The following is a 21,385-nucleotide window of genomic DNA, read 5'->3' as shown; positions in this document are numbered from 1 at the left end:
TTTACTTTTTTTTTTTTTTTTAAATAAGCGGGAAATAGGGAAAAGGGGAAACTAATAAAAATTATCACAGTTGCTTGCTGTATTGGAACATGACAATTCTTACTGAAAAAAGGGCAGCCCTCCAGATTTGTTTCTGTGAATTTCTTGCCCTGATCAATAGCCTCACCACAATGAGCTATGCAAAATATAATAGCGTCATCAGCTGTACAATAAATGTGATATAGGGTCCCCTTGCTTACTGATGCGGATGCCATGAATGCTATTGGATGATTCGTCCTTATCCAACAAACGAACGATCGAGAGATAATCTCTCAGATCCCATAATAAATGACAAGGGTGAAAGGGGGTTGGCCTTGTCGAATGCCCCCTTGAGGAGTAAACCATCCGATCGTTCTTCCATTTTTTTAGTCATGAAGAAATGATTTTCGGGAGATTTGCCCCAAATAAGATGAGCCATTGGATTTAATTCTGGAAATCCAACGACATACATTATTAAAGATTAATATGTCATTATATATAAGGATATTTATGTAAATTATAAAAAATTAAAAAATAATGTAAAAATAGTGTTTTTTTTATGTGTATATGATAAAATTTCCCAATTTTGTGGCAGTTACACTCTTTCTTGGTGCACCAAACTGAGGCCCACTAAATTTTGGGAACCTCAATCAAATTAGGGTCAACGAAACCCTAGGCCCATATTTTTATCCACAATTGGGCTAACTTTTGAGTTATAAACATACTGGCTCCATTACGCAGCCCATTTCCTCGTCCGCAGCCCAACTCAGAGCGATGTCGTCTTATGACTTACGAGTCATGACAGAATCCCAGGGTTTTACCAGATAAAAATCCAGAAGTCAGGGTTTCTTTTTGCGCTCCGCTCCTGCTGTAACGAAGAACCCTAGAGATCTGAATTGAGAAGCAAAAGATATTCCAGTATGGACAAGAACCTGCTAGCGGGACTAGAGGGCATGCAGGAGGAGGACAAGGTCAGGATGGCAACAATGATTGATCAGCTCCAAATGCGTGACAGGTCAGTTCTTTACACTATTACGAAGTTTTCGCGCGCCTTGAATTGTTTTGTACTCCATTCATGTCTGGATGTCAGTTTTCATGGAGAACGAATATAAATTAGTGTAGGTGAAGTGTTTAGCGTGTTACAGCTTACAGGGAAGAAAGTGGTGAATAATTCCGCCCTAGTTTTGTTCTGGGCATACTGTAGGTTCCTATTTTGTAAATGCGATCTCAAGTTTGACAACCTGGAAGAAATTGCTTCATATTAAAAGCGGGATCTCATTTTTATCTTTGTTTCTCAGAATTCTATCAGCTTGATTATGAGTTTAAGAAAAAGGACCGTTGATACTAAGGGGGCTTTGCTGCTGAGAAGAGAATTAGAAACATTTTAAAGTGCCAAGTATAGAATCCGCTAAGTTCTGGCTTCACATCTTAACTGTCATTGTGGTTGCAAAGTTGGCTATTAATTTTGTGAACCTGTTTCTGTGAAGCTAAAGAAATGTTCTCCTTAAAACCAGTGCCGCGACAATGCTGTATCTGGACGTTTTGGGAACAACATCAACTGATGTTTGATTGTTGATTGTTGAAGCTGATGGAACATGTGCAATACATTCATCGGAAAAGTTTTGCCATGACTATTTAATTAGTATGAGCTCTAATGGGTTTTATTTGCTGTGGGCTTATAATGGAATCATGAGGTAGAAGTAGGGATTTGGTTCCTTGTTCTTGACCTCTACTTTCATAGTTTCTAGTAGGGTTTGTGTGCCGACAACACCTACAAGTCAGGATGTAACAGATAAAAAGCCTTAATGTACCATTTGAACTAGATAAAATATCATAAGCTCAGTGACTCCTTTTGTATTTGTTTGTATTTGTATTATTTGCTTTTCTTCTCAAGAATATGTTGGTGTGTTTCATTCAATAAAAGTAGTATACTCTGTTGGTGATTTATATTCTTTACTACAGTTGTGTGCTTATGGGATTGAGTCATGACTAATGATTAGGTGTTGATCTTTGCTTTCACAGAATCATTTACTTCAACTCGTGTTTTCTTTGCTCGTCTGGTCGGAAGTGGGAACAAATTTCTCATTTTTTTTGTTGTTTTCTTTTCTTCAACTCAAATGTGCAGTCTGAGGATGTACAACTCGGTTGTGGAGAGATGTTTCAACGACTGCGTGGACAACTTTTCACGCAAATCCCTACAGAAGCAAGAGGAGTCATGTGTTGTTCGATGTGCTGAGAAATTCTTGAAGCATTCAATGCGCGTTGGCATGAGGTTTGCAGAGCTTAATCAAGGAGCAGCTACTCAAGATTAGCGACCGGACACCATTATTAAGGTCCATAGTCTGAACCATTTTATTTGGCTGCAGAATTCCCTTCATAGACAAATAGAGGCAAATATTTTTTTTCGACTTTCTGAGCTTTCTACTGCAATGAAAAGTGAAATATTGAAGCTTAAACATTATTCAATGGTGTTTTATTTCCTCAAAAACTTGTGTTTTGGACCTGATTATTGGATTATTGGACTTGCTGTGTCCTAGGCTGCTGGTCATAAAATAAGGCCTTAAGGGCCTTGACTATCTGCCAAGACCCAAGGCTATCCTACACGGCTACACCGAAGGCCCAAGCGGCCAAGCCTATCCTGTACCGAAAGGTTTGTTGTTTTTATTGGAATATGGTTTCCTTTGGTAAAGATTGGTTTCAGACTCTCCCTTAACAACTTCCTCTATAAAGTTTCCTACAGAAAAACATTAATACTGTATTAAAAGTACTTTATAGCTGTAAAAATTGATTCTTTCTCCCTCCCTCAAAAACGCCATGGACTCTCCTCAATCCCCAGATCCAACACATAATGAAAAAAATGTTCTTGGTCTGGTCGTCGCTGTCCTCTCAGTCCTACTCATCGTCGGATACTTCACTTACGAATATGTATCCCACCATTGTCATCGTGTAGCCCAACAAGATCATGACATAGAGAGCGGAGCAGGAACAGCCGATGCGGCCATCACCACTACTGCGGCAGCCGCAGAGCCGCCTCCTCTGACCATTGTTTATGAACAGATGAAGATCCAAGAAGGAATGGAAGTCTGTGTTGCGTGCTCGATTTGCATGGAGGACTACAAGGATGGAGAGGAGTGTGGGGTAATTGCAGTGTGCAACCATAAGTATCACAAACAATGCATTGATAAGTGGCTCCGAAGAAAGAAAGAGTGCCCTGTTTGTCGCCGACCAGTGACCGTACGTCGAGGAAAATCAAATTGAAGGGCCGGTGGGGGGACGGGTTGCTATATTTTTCTATATTTAGTCATGAAGTGAGATAATTACTAGGCATACGTAAACCTAATGACTCATTAAAGAAACAGATGTGGTGGTGAAAGGAATCATCTACCAGCTGCCTTGTAATCTGTTCTGGGTTTACGGATTAAGCTGTTCTCTGCAACATTTCTTTTTCTATTATTTTTATACTGACTACTACATTTGGGCACCCGAGCTGCAATCCTGCTTGTGGAACTATTTGGTTGTGAGGGCCCATAAAATAAGGTTTGCAGTTTGCACAACTGACAGGCCTCAATTTTCTTCTGGAGCCCAATTGTGTTCTATACCTAGGCCCAAGTCTACATATTCAAAGTTCAAACTCAGGTCTAATCGAATTTCTTAGAACAAAAATGATAGGAATCCCAAATTTTTAACATCTCAAAGGTCTTAGATATGATTTGTTAAACAATTAGTGGATTTGTATGCGCACTTACGTTTGAGCTGAGTTGAGTTCCAATTTTTAGCTACAATTCCCTCTCAAAAGTCATATTAAATCATTACCTTTTTTTTGAAAATTATATATTAGAATTTAGGAGTTAAGAATTAGCGTTTAGAATTTATAGTTTAGGGTTTAGGGTTTAGATTTGGTTTTTAGGTTTTGAGTTTGGAATTTAGGATTTAGTATGTTTTAATTTATGATTTAACATATTTTTGAGAGAGAATTGTAGCCCTTCCTATCCTTTGCATTTAAGTTGAAAATAAAATAAATCAGTCATTGTTGTCACATATCATATTTGGACATTTGATATTATATTAATTGACCAATAATATTTTTTTTAAAAATTTATATATTTCTTTAATAAATCTGACCAATAACCGGTCATGACTGATCAATCAATCAGTTAAATTTAAATCAAAAAATAAATAATAAAAAAAAACCCGGTTTTTTTGAGTTTCTTTTTTTTTTTGAAAGACAAACATATACACACAACATACAAAACTAGCTAACCAAACACCGTCCCTACGGGCAAAAAGATGTTTGGTTCACTAGCCTTATATACTACACACACTTGAATTAACGATGTGGTATTTTTTACACCACGATTTGGAGTTTCTTAGAAACTACATCCCCTGTTTTTTTTTTTTTGGGAGTTTATTAGAAAGTACAAACCACCTCTTTTTTTCAGCTTTAATTAAAAGGAGGGAAAAAAAAAAGTTTTAATAAAATAAGTAAAGTTGGTCGTACCTTCTTGCAGGCTTTGCAGCAGTATAGTTTCCGACTTTCCTTCTTTGGTAAGTACCGGTTTAAAATTTCTTGCTAGCCAAAAACGATATTTACTTCAGGTATGCTACAAATTTAAGTCTACAAGTACTTGGATCATAGCTATTAAAATCGATTCTTTATCTCTCTCTATATACATAATTATATATATATGAAAAGGGGCACAATGAAGGGAAACGAAGCAGAGCTTATGAAATGTTTGATGAAATGCGTGAGAGAGGGGTGGTGTGTAATCTTGTCACGTATCATACTCTGATGGGTGGGTTGTGTTGAAAGCTTAGAGTTTGGAGGCGGAGAAGTTGGTGGATCAAATGAAGAGAGCTGGTGTCATTCCAAATCTAATTACCTATAATACGCTAATGGACGGCTACTGTAAGACTGGCCAGTTGAAAAAAGCTTCCACTTTACCCTGTCAACTATAGTCAAATGATCATTCTCCTGCCTTGGTGACCTATAATGTTCTGATTGCTGGGTTTTCTTGAGCTGCAAATACTGTAGGAGTCCCTAATTTAGTAAGAGAGATGGAAGACAGAGGGCTTAGATCGTTCTAAAGTGACATACACTACATTAATCGATTCCTTTGTTCGATCAGATGACATAGACGCAACATTTAGGATGTTTAAATAAATGGAGAAGGCCGGTGTGGCTGCAGATGTTAACACCTTTGGAGTCTTAATTCATGGGTTGTGTGCAATTGGTAAGCAGTTGGAGCCCAATGGCGTGATATACAATACGTACTGCAAAGAGGATAGCTCCTATAAGACCCTGAGGTTGCTTAAAGAGATGAATGCGAGGGGAATGGTTCCAATTGTTGCCAGATATATAGTTCGACAATTGGAGTTTTGTTCCAGGATGGGAAGTGGGAAGAGGCTGTTTAGTTTACAACCTTCAGTTTCTATTTACAATATAATCTCTGGAGCCAAACATGATGTACAGTCCAGGATGTAGTTTGCATCCTGCAAATAAGACACTGAGAAAATTCTAGAAGACATGAATGAAGTTCTTCTGCAGTTCAAACTGATAACATGAAGCCAACTTTTTTCAATGAAGACGCACATTACTTCCTGGAAGCATGGATGCATCATGAAGTATTTCTTAGTTTCTTGGTAAGCCTTAATCACCTTCATGGTTATGTGTTGTTTACTACAATTATATATAAAACCTTTACCCTTAATTGTGGATATGCAGTTCTCCATAGCTCTTCTACATCTAAAGTTAGCTCCTACTTTGAGTTCAGGAATGAGCAAACATCATGCAAATCTCGAACTTTATTCTTGCATTTGTTAAAAGTGTCTACTTTGCATCTTAGTTATTTGACTGGTCTATGGTAAAAATTTCACTAGTGTCGAGGTTTATTAGAAACTAAAATACTTTCACTAGGTTTTGTCATATTGGCAAATTTTGCGAGCATGAAGTATTTCAGGCACTGCTGGGATGAAAATGGTAGCATCCATTGTTAAATCCTTGAAATGCATCAAGATTCTAAATATTTTGACAAGTGATACACGTCATAAACATGAAATGCATTTAGTAATTGGACTTAATAAAAATGCTGAGACTATTTTGGCAACTCTTTGTTATACTGGTTTGCCACTCTTTCTCTGTCTCTTGCTCATGCACATACACAATGCATGCTCAGAAATAATGAAAGAAACAGCAGCTTTGGACATGAAAGTTGCTTCTTAAAAAGGATGCCTAGATGTGGAAATCTGGAGCATATGCCGAGGTTAATTTGCTTGTCAGCATGCATCTTGCTGTGAGCAGTGGTCAGTGGTGACTAGAAAAGTTCATTGTATATGTTGACGTAACTTTCTTATATGCGTACGATTTTTTATTTATGTTCATTGACTATTTTCTCACAGATCTCTGTCATAATCAATTTCAGGGAACTAGTGAAAAGAATTTAAGGTGATTCATGGTTGTTACCTTGAGCACCCCACTAAATTCGAGGTACTTGTGCCTTGCTAAGGAAACTTGATCCATTCGAATAGTTAATGGGTCTAAGGCATAAGGAGAAAATAGTTAACGGCTCCAAAGGAACATGCGCAGGCGCACCACGTCAGCTAAATGATGTGGTGCGCAGCAGCCACTGAATAGTTGTCATTCTTGCACCTTTGTGCTCTAAATTAAGGACAAGCACTATGATTTTCATATGCATGCACTTGGGAATTTCTCTCGCAGTTTAATTTAGAAGATATATTTCTTCTTTCTGCAGAAATATGATTTTGGTAGTCACCTGATTTCCATCCTTGTAGGGTTCAATGTACAAGGTTTATTTCCCTTTTTATGATTCTGATATTCAGCGTATTTTCCCCTAAACTGTTCAATGCAAAACGATATTCTCCCTTTTTGGATATTCTTGTAATTGCTGCCCTTGCACAATTTTATCGACGGGATATATTTCCTTCTCTATAGCATGGTAAGAATTTATTGACTCTTGTATTATAAACTATAATTAACTTCATGTAAATATACAAAGAATACTAATCGTTTCTCGTAAGACACGGATTCAGACATGTTGGACTCTGCTCGAGCAAGTCGAGTCCCGAACATGGGCAGCTCACCGCAGCATGAGCTGGATAGAAAGAATCCATTTATTGGCTTTCACAAAGCTCCTCTCCGCGATATCAAATCCTTAACCACTGTCAACATCTTGGCCAATAAGCCTACATACTTATTTGGAAGGTTTATATACCAAGGAGCGGCCCAATGTCTGCAATCGGCTGAGGTTGCTACGGCCGCTATTGCAACGACCGACCAAAATTTGAATTGGGGTAGTCCTCTATATGGCGTGCAGGCTGCACCTAAAGTGGCTGGCTTAGACCCAAGCTGGGGTCAACTATCCTCTGAGTCACACCCTCCTCTAAGTGGCATACTGGACACTAGTAAAGATGTTTCTTATCGCAATGAGTCACAGAAATATTCATCTCCCATTACTCCTATGGCTGCAGTCCCATGGAACACGAATTCTACAGCGCGACGACGAGGAAGAGTGCCGGTTGACCCAAAGAGTTGGTTGCCAGAGGGGTGGAAAGTCAACAAAAGGAAGAGGACCTCGGGTAAAACTGCTGGAGTTGTGGACAAGGTATCAATTTTCACTTGGATTACCTAAAATAAATAATTATACTCTTGAAAGTTTGCCTTTTTTCTTTAGTACATGTTAATATAGTCTCATTTGTGCTAAGGCTCTACCATTATTCATGAAAAAAACATATACTAGTTTAGTGGTGTACAAGGGAATAAGAAATGGATGATTGTTTTATACCAGGAGGATGCCAACAATCTCTTAAACACTCTTTATGCTATATCTATCTTTTGCAGTACTATGTTGATCCAACAGGCCGTCGATTTCGATCGAAGAAAGAAGCGGTAGAGTTCTTAGAAACAGGCATGCCACGGAAGAGGAAGGCGAAGAAGAGCTCTGATAAAGATGTGGATGTATGTTGGAAGTTGGAACTTGCTTGAATATAGTTTTTGGTTTCAACATAATAATGATAGTTGTGTTTGCAGGCTTTGGGGTGCTCTGGAAGGAGTAGAACTAACAAATCCAAGAGTGCTGCACAGAGTTCTTCGCATAGCTTTGATTTGTTTTCATGTTCGGAGTGATGGACTTCCATGTACTGGACTTGAAAAAAAAAACAGAATGTATTAAGGAAGAGTGGAAGGCAGCATAGCATTCACGCCCTCAAAACACCCTGATATGGTTGAGGATTTGAGATGGTCCAGCGACAGCCGACATGTCTTTTTTTCTTTTCTGTTAGTTTTTCTGATTTTACTTGGAACGAAATCCCTTTGAAATGATCACTGTGAAATTGTTTCAGGAAATAAAAATTTAATAACAATCTGATGATTCATTGATTCTGTTATTTTATCAGTTATTATATCCCCATTTCTTTCTTGAATGACGTAATTAGAAGAGAACCTCGAATCCTTCTGAGAGATCTACAAAAGATCGGAAATTGTTGAAGAAAGAACAAAATGTTTCTTTGATCCCTTCCAAGCGATCGGAAAATAAAGAATTAGTTAATATATTCAGGATCATTACGTATTTACAAAATACCATTTTAATTCATCCTATTTTATCGGATTTTAGAAGTGATAGGGTTCCAACTGGATATGAACAATACCAACAAGATTTCATTCTTGAATAAAAAATCCATTTTTGGATTTATTTCATCTATTCCATGATCGGAACAGGACAGATACACCTTACACCACAATTTTGAATCACACGAGAGATTTCAAGAAATAGCGGATCTATTTACTCTATCAATAATCGAGCCGGATCTCCTACATCATTAGGGATTTTTACCTTTTCTATTGATTCCTACGGATTGGATCAAAAACAATTCCTGAATGAGGTATTGGATGAGTAGCTCATATGACAACTCATGTGTGGTATATCATAGATATCTTGGGTTCGACCACCTCTCCATCCCCTCCCTATAATAAAAAAAATGATGTAATTAGATAAAATAATAATTTAATGAGTAATGCTGCCTCTAAAACGCGTTCCCTTCTTGGAGGGCTGGTTATATGGGCCGAGTATTTGTCATTGGGCCACTATGCTTCCCTCCCAGCCGTTCTGGGATTTAATTTCATATCGGATTTTGGAGCTCCCATGACTGATGAGCCGGATTTAAATTCCCTTTCTGGTTTTGTGTCCATGGCCGCCTCATTCAACTTTGATGGTTAGGGCTCTAATGCGATTCCCAGATTTTTCTCATTCACCGACTATCCTTCTGGTCTTTCATTTTCTGCGGAGCTCTTCTTTCTTTGGGGAGGAGACGTGCTTTAAGGCTTCTCTAGCCCTCTTCCTCCTAGCAACCGAGGCTTGCCCGATGCACTTTTCTGTCTCGCTTCTGCGACAGTGAACGGCTTGGCCATTGACGCCGAAACGAATTTTGCGGCGCATAGGGGGACAAATGTGAGCTTCCTGTCGATGACGTGGTCTGTGACGTATGAGGAGAAGCCGGGCGTGCCGCAGGAATACAGAGAAAATGGAGCGGAGGGATCAAGCACAATGAGAATGAACGAAGGAGGTGAAGCTGGAGCTCAATGTTACTTGAGATTGGCTGCATAAACTGTATTCTCCAACTTTAGATTTGTGTTTATACTTCCATGACCTTATTTTCAGTTGTCCCCGCCTTTCATTCAGGGGCTTTTGCACAAAATCGGAATACATGAAAACTGTTATATGTTCCTAATTTTATCTTCATTCCTTTCCTTGTGAATTATGACTACATGTGGCATGCATCTGACATGAAATATGCTGTAGGGATATTAATCATACAATAATAAATTCTGTTCGTGTTAAGAAATTAGATGAATCAATTCATACCGCTTATGCTAAGAATAAGTTTACTTATATTTGTTCTGGGAACGGATTTGTTCCATGCTGGATTGTTGTGATTATTGTATGCTAATCATCATCCTTTACGAAGAAAACACATGAAATTGCTCGATATGAATCCCTGAGACACTGTTTTCAATGTTTATATTGTTATATGGGTGCGTGATATATCGGGATATGATTTCCTCGATAGGGAAATCTATTCCTAGATAATGTAGGTTGTGAGTTTATTTGTTATTAAGCCTTTCAACTCTCTTCTTCAATATATTAAAAGGTTTTGACCATTTGGATTTCCTATTAAAGACAATGCAAATTATAATTAATCTGGATTTGGCAAATATCCCTAAATCAACCTCGTTAGTTTTTATAAACCAACGTTTAGTCTAAGTTATAATTGAAATATGATCCATATATTTTAGTCATCCTACAAAGCCGAAAAGCCAGTTATAGTGTTGCCCGTGTTCAGCAGCCCTGTTCTTTTCCTTTGCCTTGCATTGAGTACATTACCGACTTTTATTTTTCTCGTACAAAAAGCAGCCCTACCTACCCCCTTTTGTATTATTTCATCGTTATCTATGATTACCATATTTTGTTTTGCAGGCATCATCCCAGGCTCTCTCTCGGGCATCGATTCTGTCAACCGATAAGGCAACTGAACCTGTAATTTTCCATCTGTGGCTACTGGAAATGAATATGTCTTTCGATCGATTCACAATCATTGTCATTATTTCACTTTCAATTATCCTTTTGCTTGTATGTTGATTCAGAGATCTTACGCGATCGATTTTCTATTGCCATGTTCTAGCCAAGCTCTTTGATTTTGGCTCTCAGAGCAAAAACTCATGCAGATATGGCTGGGGCGGAACCAAAACCAGATTGGATGGACTCTGATGATAATGTAAGGGAATCTAAGCCAAATCAAATGAATCCCCAACTGAAGTGTGAAAGTGACGGTTGCAATCATAGAATGGGGAATGACAGGCCTCCTTGCTTGCCAGAGAACAGCACTGTTATAAATTTGGGACCGGAGGGTAATCGACTACTCGTGCAGGCCTTGCTGAAAAAAGTAAACTTTAATTCTCTACTCTTGCCAGATTTAAATTTTATACTCTGATTTGGTAGACTCGGTTTTTTAATTTCTTGGTCGATTCAATTGTTTTTATGCTCCGAATATTTGTTGCATGCAAGTGACTGAATGTTTATGGCTCATGATTTAAACGTCTATTTAGTTCTTACATTTGTGCAGTTAGCTGTTGTGTCATTACACTCACACTTAAGATGTTTGCTATATCTTTCCATGATATAGGACTGGTTTGAAAGTTGGAGTTAATTACCAAAAATACTAGCTAGTTGAAATCATTTTGTTGGGCTGGATTTTGTGCAACGTTGTCCGAATTCGATGAAATTTGACTGGCTAAAGCGAAACAGCGTTATGTAATGAACTAGATGCCTTTGGCCCCTAGCCCCACCCTCTTTTCGCGAAATTCCATCTTTTCGGGCCTTAAACGCCCGTCTTTTTCTGTTGTAAGGCCATTGTCATAATTTTACGTTTTTGTGTTTTTCATCATATTAGGGTTGTAGCCGGCCTTAGTGGTCATTATCTTCTACTTTTATGAAATATAACAAAACCCTAGAGAGTATTATAGGTTTTCAAAAACACAATATGTATGTTTCTTGTTCTTAGTTATCAAGAACAACAAAAATGTTCCTTATTTTAAAGAACAATCCTTTGAAAACACATAAACGCATGAAAAGATGCTTTCTAGAAGCATTTGCCAAGGAAGTACATACTTTTTTTATTTCTTTTCCCTACTGCCCTTTTCTAGCAACATGTTTGGTCCCAAGCTATTGAAACCTAGGAGTTCTTCATCTTCACCTGTTCACCAACATTGTTTTGATTAGAATTTGAGGGTAGGGTACATTATTAGGATACGCAAAGTGACACATTTATTTATTACCAGCGAGGAAATGTAAACAATAAAGGATTTTTCTAAAACGAAGGGAATAATGTTTCATTCATTTTTCGAAATGATATAATGTTTTGTACCAAAGAAACCTTAAGAAAAGAAAATTCCCAAATATTGTTGTTGTTACTTGGTAGGAATGGCTGTAGTACTTTTTATTTAGAGCACATGATAAGCTAGGGTAGTGAATAGTATCAGAATGTATATGGTGTTGAGTTATTTATTACCTTCTCAAACAGTCTAATCATGCCCCTTCTGGGAAACGGGTGCCCTGGGCAAAGGCTATTGAAGTTTATTAAACCTAAATGAGAAAATCACTTCTCTTTCACTCTCTTGTTGATCCCAAATCCCGCCTCCCTCCTTGCATGCTTATAGACACATGCATATAATCTCAAACTCTTTTGTCATTTTGATGCAGAAGAAAAGTCCCACCCCTTGGAAATGGATTATGATGATGAAATGCAATACATCTATGGAGATCTGGAACCACTTGAAGAGAGTAAGTATCTTGTTCTACATGACTGGGAATCAAAGCCCCACAATAGCGCGGTGGTGGAGCCGAAATTCGAGGCTGAAGCAGAATCAGCTTGGTGGCTTCATCATCTAAACAGTGTGGTGGTGGAGCAGAGCATCCATGCTGAAGCAGAATCAGCTTCAAGGCTTCTGCTTGAGTCAGATACTGCTGGGGAATCAATAATGACAATGCTACCAGAGATTGACTGGGTAGCCCCAGAAGAAAAGTGTGACCTCAATATTAGGTCAGACGGACTGAGAACCCAACCATGTGGTGATGATATTGAAGCATCTGAGCCAACTTTAGCTCAAACAGAGTCTCGACTGAAACACAAGGCCGGCGGTCTCATTGTAGAGAATGATTTTGTTCTTCCTGACTTCATATCAAAACCCAACAACAGCTTGCTGAGGGAGCAGAAACTCCAAGCTGAAGTAGAATCAGCTGCGAGGCTTCTGCCTGACTTGAATCTTGTAGTAGAGGAATTAGTCCCAAAAGAAAATAGTGAGCCCAAAAGTTGGCTGCGCAGACTGAGAACCCAACCATGTGATGATGATATTGAAGTATTTGAGCTAACTTTAGCTCAGACCGAGCCCCAACGGAAACCCAACGCAGACATTCCCATACTAGAGAATGATCGTACACTACCCAACTTTGACTCAAAGGCCCATAACAGCTTTGCGTTGGAGCCGAAATTGCACACTGAAGCAGAATTTGCTTTGAGGCTTCACCACCAACATAGCATGATGTTGGAGCAGAATGTCCAAGCTGAAGCAGGAAGCAGAATCAGCTTCAAGGATTCTGCCTGAGTCAAATCCTGTTAGGGAATCAGCAATGACAATGCAACCAGAGTGTGACAGGGCAGAATTAAAAGAAAATTATGTGCCCAAAAATGGGCATGCTACACTGAGAACCCCACCTTGTGGTGATCACGTCGAAACATCTACTAAGCCAACTTCAGCTCAAGCAAAGCCCCAACTGAAACGCAAGGCTGGCAGTCCTATAGATTCAGCTGTGATCAGGAAAGTGAAACAAATGATAAACCGTGTGGATAAGGTAAACTGAGTTTTTATGCCAGGGGATCTAAAATTTCATTTACATTTAAGTCTTGATTGATTATTTTGGATGTTTTGTTCCTGATACATGCTGCAGGTTTAGGTTAGAGCTAATCTAATTTGTGATTTGTGTCTGACGTAACAAAATTTTTATTTGGTTACATCTGCTGTTGGGCTTTGTAACTGATTAATGTGATACATACATGAATATGACGTATTTTTCTTCTTTTTGTCATCCTGGTGCTCCTTCCTTGCCATCACCAAAGTTCAAGTCAAAGGAACTTCCTAATACTGTTGAATCTTTAAGGTCTTTGTGAATAGCTAGTAGATCGATTTTTCCAGTACTTAATCCATCAGTAACCCTTGCATATTTTGTGCAATGTCACATGCACAACGCATATAGTTCCCCCACCAGATACAATAACTCCACTTCTCTGCTCCCCGTATGATATTCTCTGCTGCACAAATGTAGTCTCTCTCTATTTTTCATTCGCTTTCTCTCGATCGTACCAGAGAAGTAAGTACTCTCCTCGACATATAGATAATGTTGTGGAAGTTGAGGTATGTAAATGGTGCATTCGTTAGCCTCTGAATGCTACCCTGTTCTTGAAAATATATTTTAGTATAACAGAGAGATTTGCTTTCTGATTTTTCACCACAGCTTTTATTAGTTAAAATTTGCTGAAGAACATTTCTGGGTTTTTTTGTTAAAATCTTTTATTGTCAACTTTTGACAATATAATATCCTTTCTTTGCATTCTGAAAATCATGGTTTTGCAGGAGCAGCAGTGAAGAAAAAATTTCTACAGCGGGAACTGCCGAGGCAATATAGGGCCTCTGCATATGCAGCTTGATATAATATCTTGTTGATACTTAGATTTATAATGTTTAAAGACATTGTTTCCATAGAAGCAACTGTTTTTTTAATGATCAAGTTACTGCAGAAATGAACTTAGAAATTTTCCGGCCTTTAGTAACTAATTGTTATATTGTGAACTTTAAATAGTCACATTAAAGTTGAAGTATGCTCTATTATTTCTGCATTCCTTTCTATAGTTTTGCTGGGCAACCTAAGCAACATAAGATCAAATATTGTTGCAACTTCTGTGTGCATTAATTATACTACTGAGGCTGTTTCATTGAGTTTATTTATTCCTATCTTTGTCCCCTGTCCTTTTTATGTTTTTGAACTTCAATCTCTTGTAAAAAATTACGGTTAGAATTGTTCATTCGGCACATAGGGTTGCTCTTTGCATGCAGACAAAAAACAAAAATGACATGTAATCCATCAGTATGATAGTTCATGGGAACTTAACAGGTTTATTTTATTGATTTAATCAATAAAATAACTTTATTTCACTCTTTTATTTCAAGAATTCATTGTTTAAAATTTATTGTTTTAATATAGATTTCATTGTTTTTTAAAAACACAGTTTAGAATTTATTGTTCTAGTTCTGAATTCATTAATTTTGAAATTTCATTGAAAAAAACAATGGAATTAAGATTTACCTGATAAAGCTCATCGAGTCATCAACAATAAATTTTGTTAGAAATAATTTTATGCATTGATTCTAAATATGTAATTTTTAAAAAAATATAACGTGTATTTTGATAGTTAAAATATTTTAAAATTTCCTTTAAGAAATTTGGAGTCTCTGACACTACAGGACACGAAATGGATCTATCTGATGTTCTGTAGAAATTAGTGGCGGTTGGGGCGGTTGGCTGACGGAGCTTTCCATGAGTATCTAACAACTAACCATTGACCTCCTTTTAATAAGGATTAACCATTGACTTTCAATTAGAAAAATAAGATTCCAGTTTGGGCTGAGTCATAAAAGTTAAAACCCCGTCAGCTGGGCCCATTTGCCCTTCCAAAGGAAAACAAAAATTATAAAGGGCATTTTAGCCATTATCTAATACGTCATCCCGGATCACTCGTTCGCCAATACAAAAGCAACTAAAGTTACTAAACCCTGAGCAGAGCAGCCTGCATCCTTAGACTCTGGTTTCTTCTAGTAAATCACTCTTTGGATTAATCGCCAAGCAAAGCAAACATGGGCAGAAAATTCCTTGTCGGTGGCAACTGGAAATGCGTATGTCTCTTAATCTCTCTTTTTCATTATCTATGCGTGGCTGATATGAAGTAATCCTACAGAATCGATCTTTGTATTTTGAATCTGCTATTACTAGTTCGTGTATGAAATATGGAATTTCACGCATGAAATACTGTGATCAGAAGGTTTTTACGCCGTGATCTATTAAATTGTTCTTCTCCAGTAAATACTACTGACATACTACGGTTAAATTGTTTTAGCGGAATATGTGATGGGTATGAAGTTTTGTTAGTTGATCGAATAAGTGAGAGATTGATTTTATGTTGTAGAATGGGACAATTGAGGAGGTGAAGAAGATTGTCACCATGTTGGGTGAAGCTGAGGTCCCTTCAGAGGACTTTGTGGGTAAGCTTCCTCGTTCTCTTTTTATCTGACTTTGTATAGAAATTAGCATTCTCATACTTACTGAATTCCATGCAACTGCTGCTACATGATCATCTTCACATACTTTCAAAAACATCAAGTTGATATAGGAAGTATCAGCTTCATATAGGACCAATTCCAGAATTCGTATTCCGTAACTTCGTTATAAATTTGTTCTTAAGAAATCAGGTGGTTTTAATAATTACAAATTTTATATTTGACCTTTTGCAAACTGCAAAGTTTGCTAAATTCCCACTCCTCTGTTTGCCTGTTTTGTTATGATTTGTTTATGAGATTTATGTGGCATGCAAGGCTTTCCTATTATGCTTTGCGTAAATGCTGTGGGTGGACGTAATGTCTATCATATGGAACAACTGGTCAGAGTTCTCTATTGCATTTGCTTAACCAAGATGTATTATTAGAAAATGTTTTATTAATTCTCCACTGATTTTCCTGATTGTTTTTGCATGTATTTGCTTGTCTCACTTAATTGCCTATCACATGCATCGAAATTTTGACATGATGTTGACGCCTTCATTTTCTTGCAGAGGTTGTTGTAAGCCCTCCTTTTGTGTTCTTACCTATTGTAAAGAGTCTTTTGCGACCTGATTTCCATGTCGCTGCACAAAACTGTTGGGTTCGCAAGGGTGGTGCTTTTACTGGAGAGGTTAGGTATGTTTTGATTTGATTTGTTGTGTCTGTTCTGTTTTCACAACAGTCCCTGGCATGTGAGTGATGCTATTTTTTTTTTTTGCTCTCAGCCATGTTAAGTAAATGAATATTAATGGAATGTGCTTCTGTTGAATTTGTGGATTCTCAGAGTTCTGTATTTCCTATTGTCCTATCTCTTAGACAATGGATTTTCTTAATCGTCTTTGATATTAAAAAACTAGCCATCGCGTAAGTCTCAAGTTTCAACCTGTGCTTGAATTATTCTGGCACCTGGGATCTTAGATTGTTTCTTTATGTAGATGAAGCTTCCTCGATTTCCATGAGGGCTCCAGTTCATCTCGGATTAAGATTATTTGACATCTACAACTTCCTTAGAACTTTGATCGCTTAAAATTAGCCTTGTATTGTGGTTCTGGTTTTTCCTTGTTGATCTTTACACTCTCATTGTTTTTAGTTCCCATTACTTTCAAATTGTGGTCAGTGCAATATTTTGGATTTTCTCAGATAGTCAATATGCTAGAAAGAGCCTAATGATTTTACTCTGTCTTTGATGAACAGTGCTGAGATGCTTGTGAATTTGGGGATTCATTGGGTAATTCTTGGTCATTCAGAAAGAAGAGCTCTTCTTAATGAGTCAAATGAGGTAGACAGACTACGTTGCATTGCTTTAGGCGTGTTTTACTTTCTCATGCTATAGGTGGCTAGAAGATCTGATCTTGGTTTCCATGCATAGCTCATTTTTTTGTATGCATTTCTGCAGTTTGTTGGAGACAAGGTTGCATATGCACTTTCTGTGGGCTTGAAAGTGATTGCTTGTGTTGGGGAAACACTTGAGCAGCGAGAATCAGGATCTACTGTGGCTGTTGTTTCCGCTCAAACAAAAGCAATTGCAGGTGCTTGCTCTTAACTGAGCGAATTTCTCATCTTTAAGTTCGTCACTACAGCCCATGTTTATGCAAGTTATGCTTCATTTTGAACATGCTTATGTGGGTTTGTGGATAAAATAAATAATTGATCTCTGAATGAATAAATATACTGTATTTTCTATATTTGTCTTCAATATTTTCCTCCTTTTCTTTGTCTTGATTGATGTCTGTAGACTCTACCAGATAACTTATCCTTTAATCTATCCTGCAGATATAATCTCAAGTTGGGAAAATGTTGTTGTGGCTTACGAGCCAGTTTGGGCCATTGGTACAGGAAAGGTTGCCACCCCTGCTCAGGCTCAGGAGGTATGTACAGATTTTTAAGTCAAGTTGTTTAATTGAATGTTTCCTGGCTATGATTCTAGTACTTTTAAATTCTTCACACTCAATCACATTGTTGTTATGATGTTTTGGTTGGGGGTTTAAATTTTCTTGAGATCTATACATTGTGAAGATTCAATTTTATCAATATGTTTCTTCTGTGTTTTCTTTTGCCCTACTGTTTCTTGAATTCTCTTTTTTATTAGATGGTTTTCTGTTTTACTTCTGCTGAGATGAATCTCTATTAATATTTCAATAATGTTATGTCCCAGGTACATTTTGAATTGAGGAAATGGCTCAAGGACAATGTTGGTGCTGAAGTTGCTGCATCCACTAGAATTATCTATGGAGGTATCTCTCATGTTTTTGCTTCCACACTCGTCATTTATCTGCTTTTTAAAATTCTAGTGCTACTTTGTATTGTTATATGTGCCATGGCAATCCAATCATCACAGAATACAGCTTGAACTTAAAAAAAATCCTTTACAGACTACGAAGAACTGATGAAATGAGACATCCACACACTCGTCATTTTGTATTAGGGACAGGTCTAGACATTTCATGGACAATGGGTTTAGTGCATATAGGTTACTGAAAGATACCTCCATTTGCAATGAGGTCACCCAAAGTTTCAAATTAGGTAACTCAATGTTCCAATTTTAAGCAATTGGGTCATGAGAGTCCAATTCCGATCAATTAGTCGCCGAAATTTGCTGACATGTCACAAATTGGCCGAAATATGATATAAAATTAAATTAAAAAATGCCATGTGGAATTAAAAAATGCCATGTGGAAATAAAAATTAAAATAAAAATGTAAAGTAGCATATATCAAGAAAAAACAAAAAAAAAATATGAAAAAAAAAATTCTCCTCTCTCATCAACTCCTCTCTGCCGCCCCCACCCACTCCATCTCTACCCTCCTCTCCACCTCCACCCACTCCAACAATTATTTCTCTACCAAAAGAGGCAAAGAACCAAGGAGAATCAAGGAAGGGTATGGGTAACCCACTGCCGCCACCTCTCCTCCACCCCCACCGCTGTGCCTCCACCTCCCCTTTTCACATCACCATGGTCCAGATCTGGACAGTAGCCATCAACCCCTCACCCAACCCCCTCCGCCTCCACCTTCCCTTCCCTTCCACATCACCATAGTCTAGATTTGGACCAAAGCCACGCCTTTGAGGTCTCCTATTGTTGAGGTTCTGGCAAGCAATCACGAATGGACTTGACCTAAAGGTTTCATTAAGGTTATATGCTTTCTCATTTGCTGAGTGTTTTTTGTTTTGCTGGATGGATTGTTGTTCTTCTTCTGCTTCTTTTGGAGTTGGGGTTCTTCGGTGGTTTTGTGGGTTCTTTAGGTTTGAAGCCTTTCTTTTAGCTCTAGGCTTGCTATTCTTCTTCTGCTAGGGAAGAACCCAAACAATTACTAGAGAATTTCAATTTCTGGTTTTTTTTTCATTTGTTTTTTATTCAAAATGACATGTATGTGCCACATCATTAAAAATCCATGTCATTGCCTCAACAGTGGCAATTATCTTACATGTCAGCAAATTCCAATAATCAATTGACCGGAATTGTACGAGAATGACCTAATTGCTTAAAATTGGAACATTGAGTGACCTAATTTGAAACTTTTTTCTTTGGGTGACCAAATTGTAAACGATGGTATCTTTCAGTGACCTATATGCACTAAACCCCATGGACAATTAAGATCTATCGCTTTGCTCTCGCATTCAACCAACTACAATTTTCCACCTATTTTTGGTGGTTTAGTCATCAAGTTGAAATATACTTTGAAAGAGAAACGACTAGGTTGGTTGGGCTTCCCAGGGTGATTAAGGGGTCTGAATAATTAATTTTGAATTTCATGCCATATTGGTATAGGTTCTGTAAATGGAGGAAACTGCAAAGAACTGGCAGCACAGCCAGATGTGGATGGCTTTCTAGTTGGTGGAGCTTCACTGAAGGTAAACTTTACATTATATGTTATTGTTATAATTCTCTGTTTGGTTTCTTATACTTTAGTTTCAACCGCAGTGGCTTACTACCGTCTTACCTATTTTTCATTTGACCAGCCGGAGTTCATTGACATTATCAAGTCTGCTACAGTGAAGAAGAATGCATAAAATTTTGTAGCTCTGTATATTTGGTACAATCTGGCAGCCAGTTTCTTTGTTTAAGGGCATTTCTGTTGCTAATGCTAACTTGTGGTTGTGGGGTCCGTCTCGGGGACAGACATTAATAAGTTGAGAGCTTCTCCTCATACCTCTTATGTATGAGGTATAAATATGTTTTGAACTCTTCAGGAATCAACCGGATCACGCGGTTTTGTTTTGTTGTTTGTAACATCTTTGGGTTTTGTTTTGTTGTTTGTTTTATGGATGTTTTTGATGATTAGGGAGTTGTTCATAGAAAAAGATGGAACTTGTCTCGTCTCCTAGTAGTATTTCTTCCAAAGTCAGAGTAGATGGGATGCTCTCACACTGGGCATGGCTGGTTGGATTCTATGAATCTTTCCGATCATTATCCTACGCAAATTTACAAGTTCTGGATTCGTTCATTCTGGTACAAACTTGCGCTGGATATGTCTTAAGATTGGCCTCACGCAATGAACAGTCTGGATCTGTTAATTTTGATTTCAGAGACTTTGATCATACTCCTCTTATTTGAAGTACACCCTGCTTTTGTGCTGATCCTACAAACTTTTAACATTTGTAAGTGACCATATCTAATGATTGTCAAAACTTCTTGTAATGTCAACTGACAAGCAGAAACCACTTCATTATTCCTAGGCAAAGTTTTGGGTTGGGTGTACGGTGGGATGGTGTGAAATTTGGAGTGTAAGAGTTGAGTTGGACTCTCGATAGATTCAACATAGCTCACAAGCCTAATAATAATATGATATTGTCCATTTGGGGTCGAAGTCTTTACGGATTTGTTCCTCTAAACTCAACGTCCTCGCTTAGACCTAAAAAATCTATCATATTATAATAAATTGCAAGAACTTCTTATCTATTAATCGCTCCTTCCTTTTTTTTATAGATATCCTCATCAAACTCTCTTAAACTTTTGAAGTCCCTACGTCCTCTCAAAAGCGAATGTACATCCTTCATTTGCAATATCAAATTTTTCAAAAAAGCATACTTTGCTGTCACTCTCCTACCCTCCATGAATCATGATGCATTTTATTGACTTATTTGTCATGGTATCATTTTCACTTTTGAGTTAGTTTTTGACAATTTGGAGGCAAGCTGGCTAGTACTCGTGTTTGTACGGCCTTGAAAAATCCCGATCACGTATGTTGGAGAAATACCACATCGTTTGAATTGGGTTCTGTATTGTGGTTTAAATTGAGGGTTCCTTCAACTTCTTAATAGGCCTTTTAGGGGGTTGGGTTAAGGGCCCAATAAGTTTAACATGGTATTGGAGCAAGGTTTGGGTTTTCACGTGTTGGGCTTCTCGGAGTTGGACCAACCCACACGTGAGGGGGAATGTTGGAGAAATACCACATCGTTTGAATTGGGTTCTGTATTGTGGTTTAAATTGAG

The 21,385-nt window shown here is 37.8% G+C and overlaps 5 protein-coding genes across 13 annotated transcripts; all 5 read left to right on the top strand.

Annotated features, from left to right (window-relative positions):
* The first annotated feature begins 824 nt into the window (after window positions 1–824).
* Window positions 825–2,479, top strand: LOC120008018 (mitochondrial import inner membrane translocase subunit TIM9-like). Its single transcript, XM_038858528.1, has 2 exons — window positions 825–1,033; window positions 2,144–2,479. The coding sequence occupies exons 1-2, from the start codon at window positions 939–941 to the stop codon at window positions 2,328–2,330; spliced, it is 282 nt and encodes a 93-aa protein (XP_038714456.1). The 5' UTR covers window positions 825–938; the 3' UTR covers window positions 2,331–2,479.
* Window positions 2,480–2,686: 207 nt separating this feature from the next.
* On the top strand, window positions 2,687–3,504 carry LOC120008012 (RING-H2 finger protein ATL52-like). The gene has a single exon (XM_038858520.1). The coding sequence runs from the start codon at window positions 2,833–2,835 to the stop codon at window positions 3,274–3,276; it is 444 nt and encodes a 147-aa protein (XP_038714448.1). The 5' UTR covers window positions 2,687–2,832; the 3' UTR covers window positions 3,277–3,504.
* Window positions 3,505–4,486: 982 nt separating this feature from the next.
* LOC120008467 lies at window positions 4,487–8,418 on the top strand. The gene is made up of 3 exons (XM_038858794.1): window positions 4,487–7,637; window positions 7,874–7,990; window positions 8,063–8,418. Exons 1-3 carry the CDS (start codon window positions 7,068–7,070, stop codon window positions 8,156–8,158), a joined length of 783 nt encoding a protein of 260 aa, XP_038714722.1. The 5' UTR covers window positions 4,487–7,067; the 3' UTR covers window positions 8,159–8,418.
* Window positions 8,419–9,123: 705 nt separating this feature from the next.
* Window positions 9,124–14,553, top strand: LOC119982148. Of its 9 annotated transcripts, XR_005464300.1 has the most exons (5): window positions 9,124–9,638; window positions 10,506–10,565; window positions 10,711–10,971; window positions 12,288–13,436; window positions 14,216–14,545. XR_005464300.1 is itself a non-coding variant. In XM_038825418.1 (4 exons), exon 4 carries the CDS (start codon window positions 12,311–12,313, stop codon window positions 13,187–13,189), a length of 879 nt encoding a protein of 292 aa, XP_038681346.1. In that variant the 5' UTR covers window positions 9,124–9,594; window positions 10,506–10,565; window positions 10,754–10,971; window positions 12,288–12,310; the 3' UTR covers window positions 13,190–14,553. The 9 variants fall into 9 exon arrangements, 8 of the variants coding, with proteins under 8 accessions (XP_038681346.1, XP_038681326.1, XP_038681338.1 ...); XM_038825418.1 differs by having other exon boundaries at window positions 9,124–9,594; window positions 10,754–10,971; window positions 12,288–14,553; XM_038825398.1 differs by having other exon boundaries at window positions 9,124–9,594; window positions 12,288–14,553.
* Window positions 14,554–15,371: 818 nt separating this feature from the next.
* On the top strand, window positions 15,372–20,196 carry LOC120007955 (triosephosphate isomerase, cytosolic-like). The gene is made up of 9 exons (XM_038858450.1): window positions 15,372–15,532; window positions 15,823–15,898; window positions 16,465–16,588; window positions 17,147–17,231; window positions 17,349–17,481; window positions 17,726–17,820; window positions 18,108–18,186; window positions 19,722–19,804; window positions 19,913–20,196. Exons 1-9 carry the CDS (start codon window positions 15,494–15,496, stop codon window positions 19,961–19,963), a joined length of 765 nt encoding a protein of 254 aa, XP_038714378.1. The 5' UTR covers window positions 15,372–15,493; the 3' UTR covers window positions 19,964–20,196.
* Window positions 20,197–21,385: the final 1,189 nt, after the last annotated feature.

Source organism: Tripterygium wilfordii, chromosome 2, assembly GCF_013401445.1.
Source record: "Tripterygium wilfordii isolate XIE 37 chromosome 2, ASM1340144v1, whole genome shotgun sequence".
NCBI classification, from domain to species: domain Eukaryota; kingdom Viridiplantae; phylum Streptophyta; class Magnoliopsida; order Celastrales; family Celastraceae; genus Tripterygium; species Tripterygium wilfordii.
The sequence above is the reverse complement of the archived record's forward strand: the minus strand, read 5'-3'. Positions and strand labels throughout refer to the sequence as shown.

Excerpts from the sequence above, each read along its gene's own strand:
- LOC120008018 (XM_038858528.1), top strand. The coding sequence starts at position 939 with ATGGACAAGAACCTGCTAGCGGGACTAGAGGGCATGCAGGAGGAGGAC. Across the intron at positions 1,034-2,143 it reads CAGCTCCAAATGCGTGACAG|TCTGAGGATGTACAACTCGG; the intron begins GTCAGTTCTTTA and ends TCAAATGTGCAG.
- LOC120008012 (XM_038858520.1), top strand. The coding sequence starts at position 2,833 with ATGGACTCTCCTCAATCCCCAGATCCAACACATAATGAAAAAAATGTT.
- LOC120008467 (XM_038858794.1), top strand. The coding sequence starts at position 7,068 with ATGTTGGACTCTGCTCGAGCAAGTCGAGTCCCGAACATGGGCAGCTCA. Across the intron at positions 7,638-7,873 it reads CTGCTGGAGTTGTGGACAAG|TACTATGTTGATCCAACAGG; the intron begins GTATCAATTTTC and ends TATCTTTTGCAG. Across the intron at positions 7,991-8,062 it reads GCTCTGATAAAGATGTGGAT|GCTTTGGGGTGCTCTGGAAG; the intron begins GTATGTTGGAAG and ends TTGTGTTTGCAG.
- LOC119982148 (XM_038825418.1), top strand. The coding sequence starts at position 12,311 with ATGGATTATGATGATGAAATGCAATACATCTATGGAGATCTGGAACCA.
- LOC120007955 (XM_038858450.1), top strand. The coding sequence starts at position 15,494 with ATGGGCAGAAAATTCCTTGTCGGTGGCAACTGGAAATGC. Across the intron at positions 17,821-18,107 it reads CCCCTGCTCAGGCTCAGGAG|GTACATTTTGAATTGAGGAA; the intron begins GTATGTACAGAT and ends GTTATGTCCCAG. Across the intron at positions 18,187-19,721 it reads CACTAGAATTATCTATGGAG|GTTCTGTAAATGGAGGAAAC; the intron begins GTATCTCTCATG and ends ATATTGGTATAG.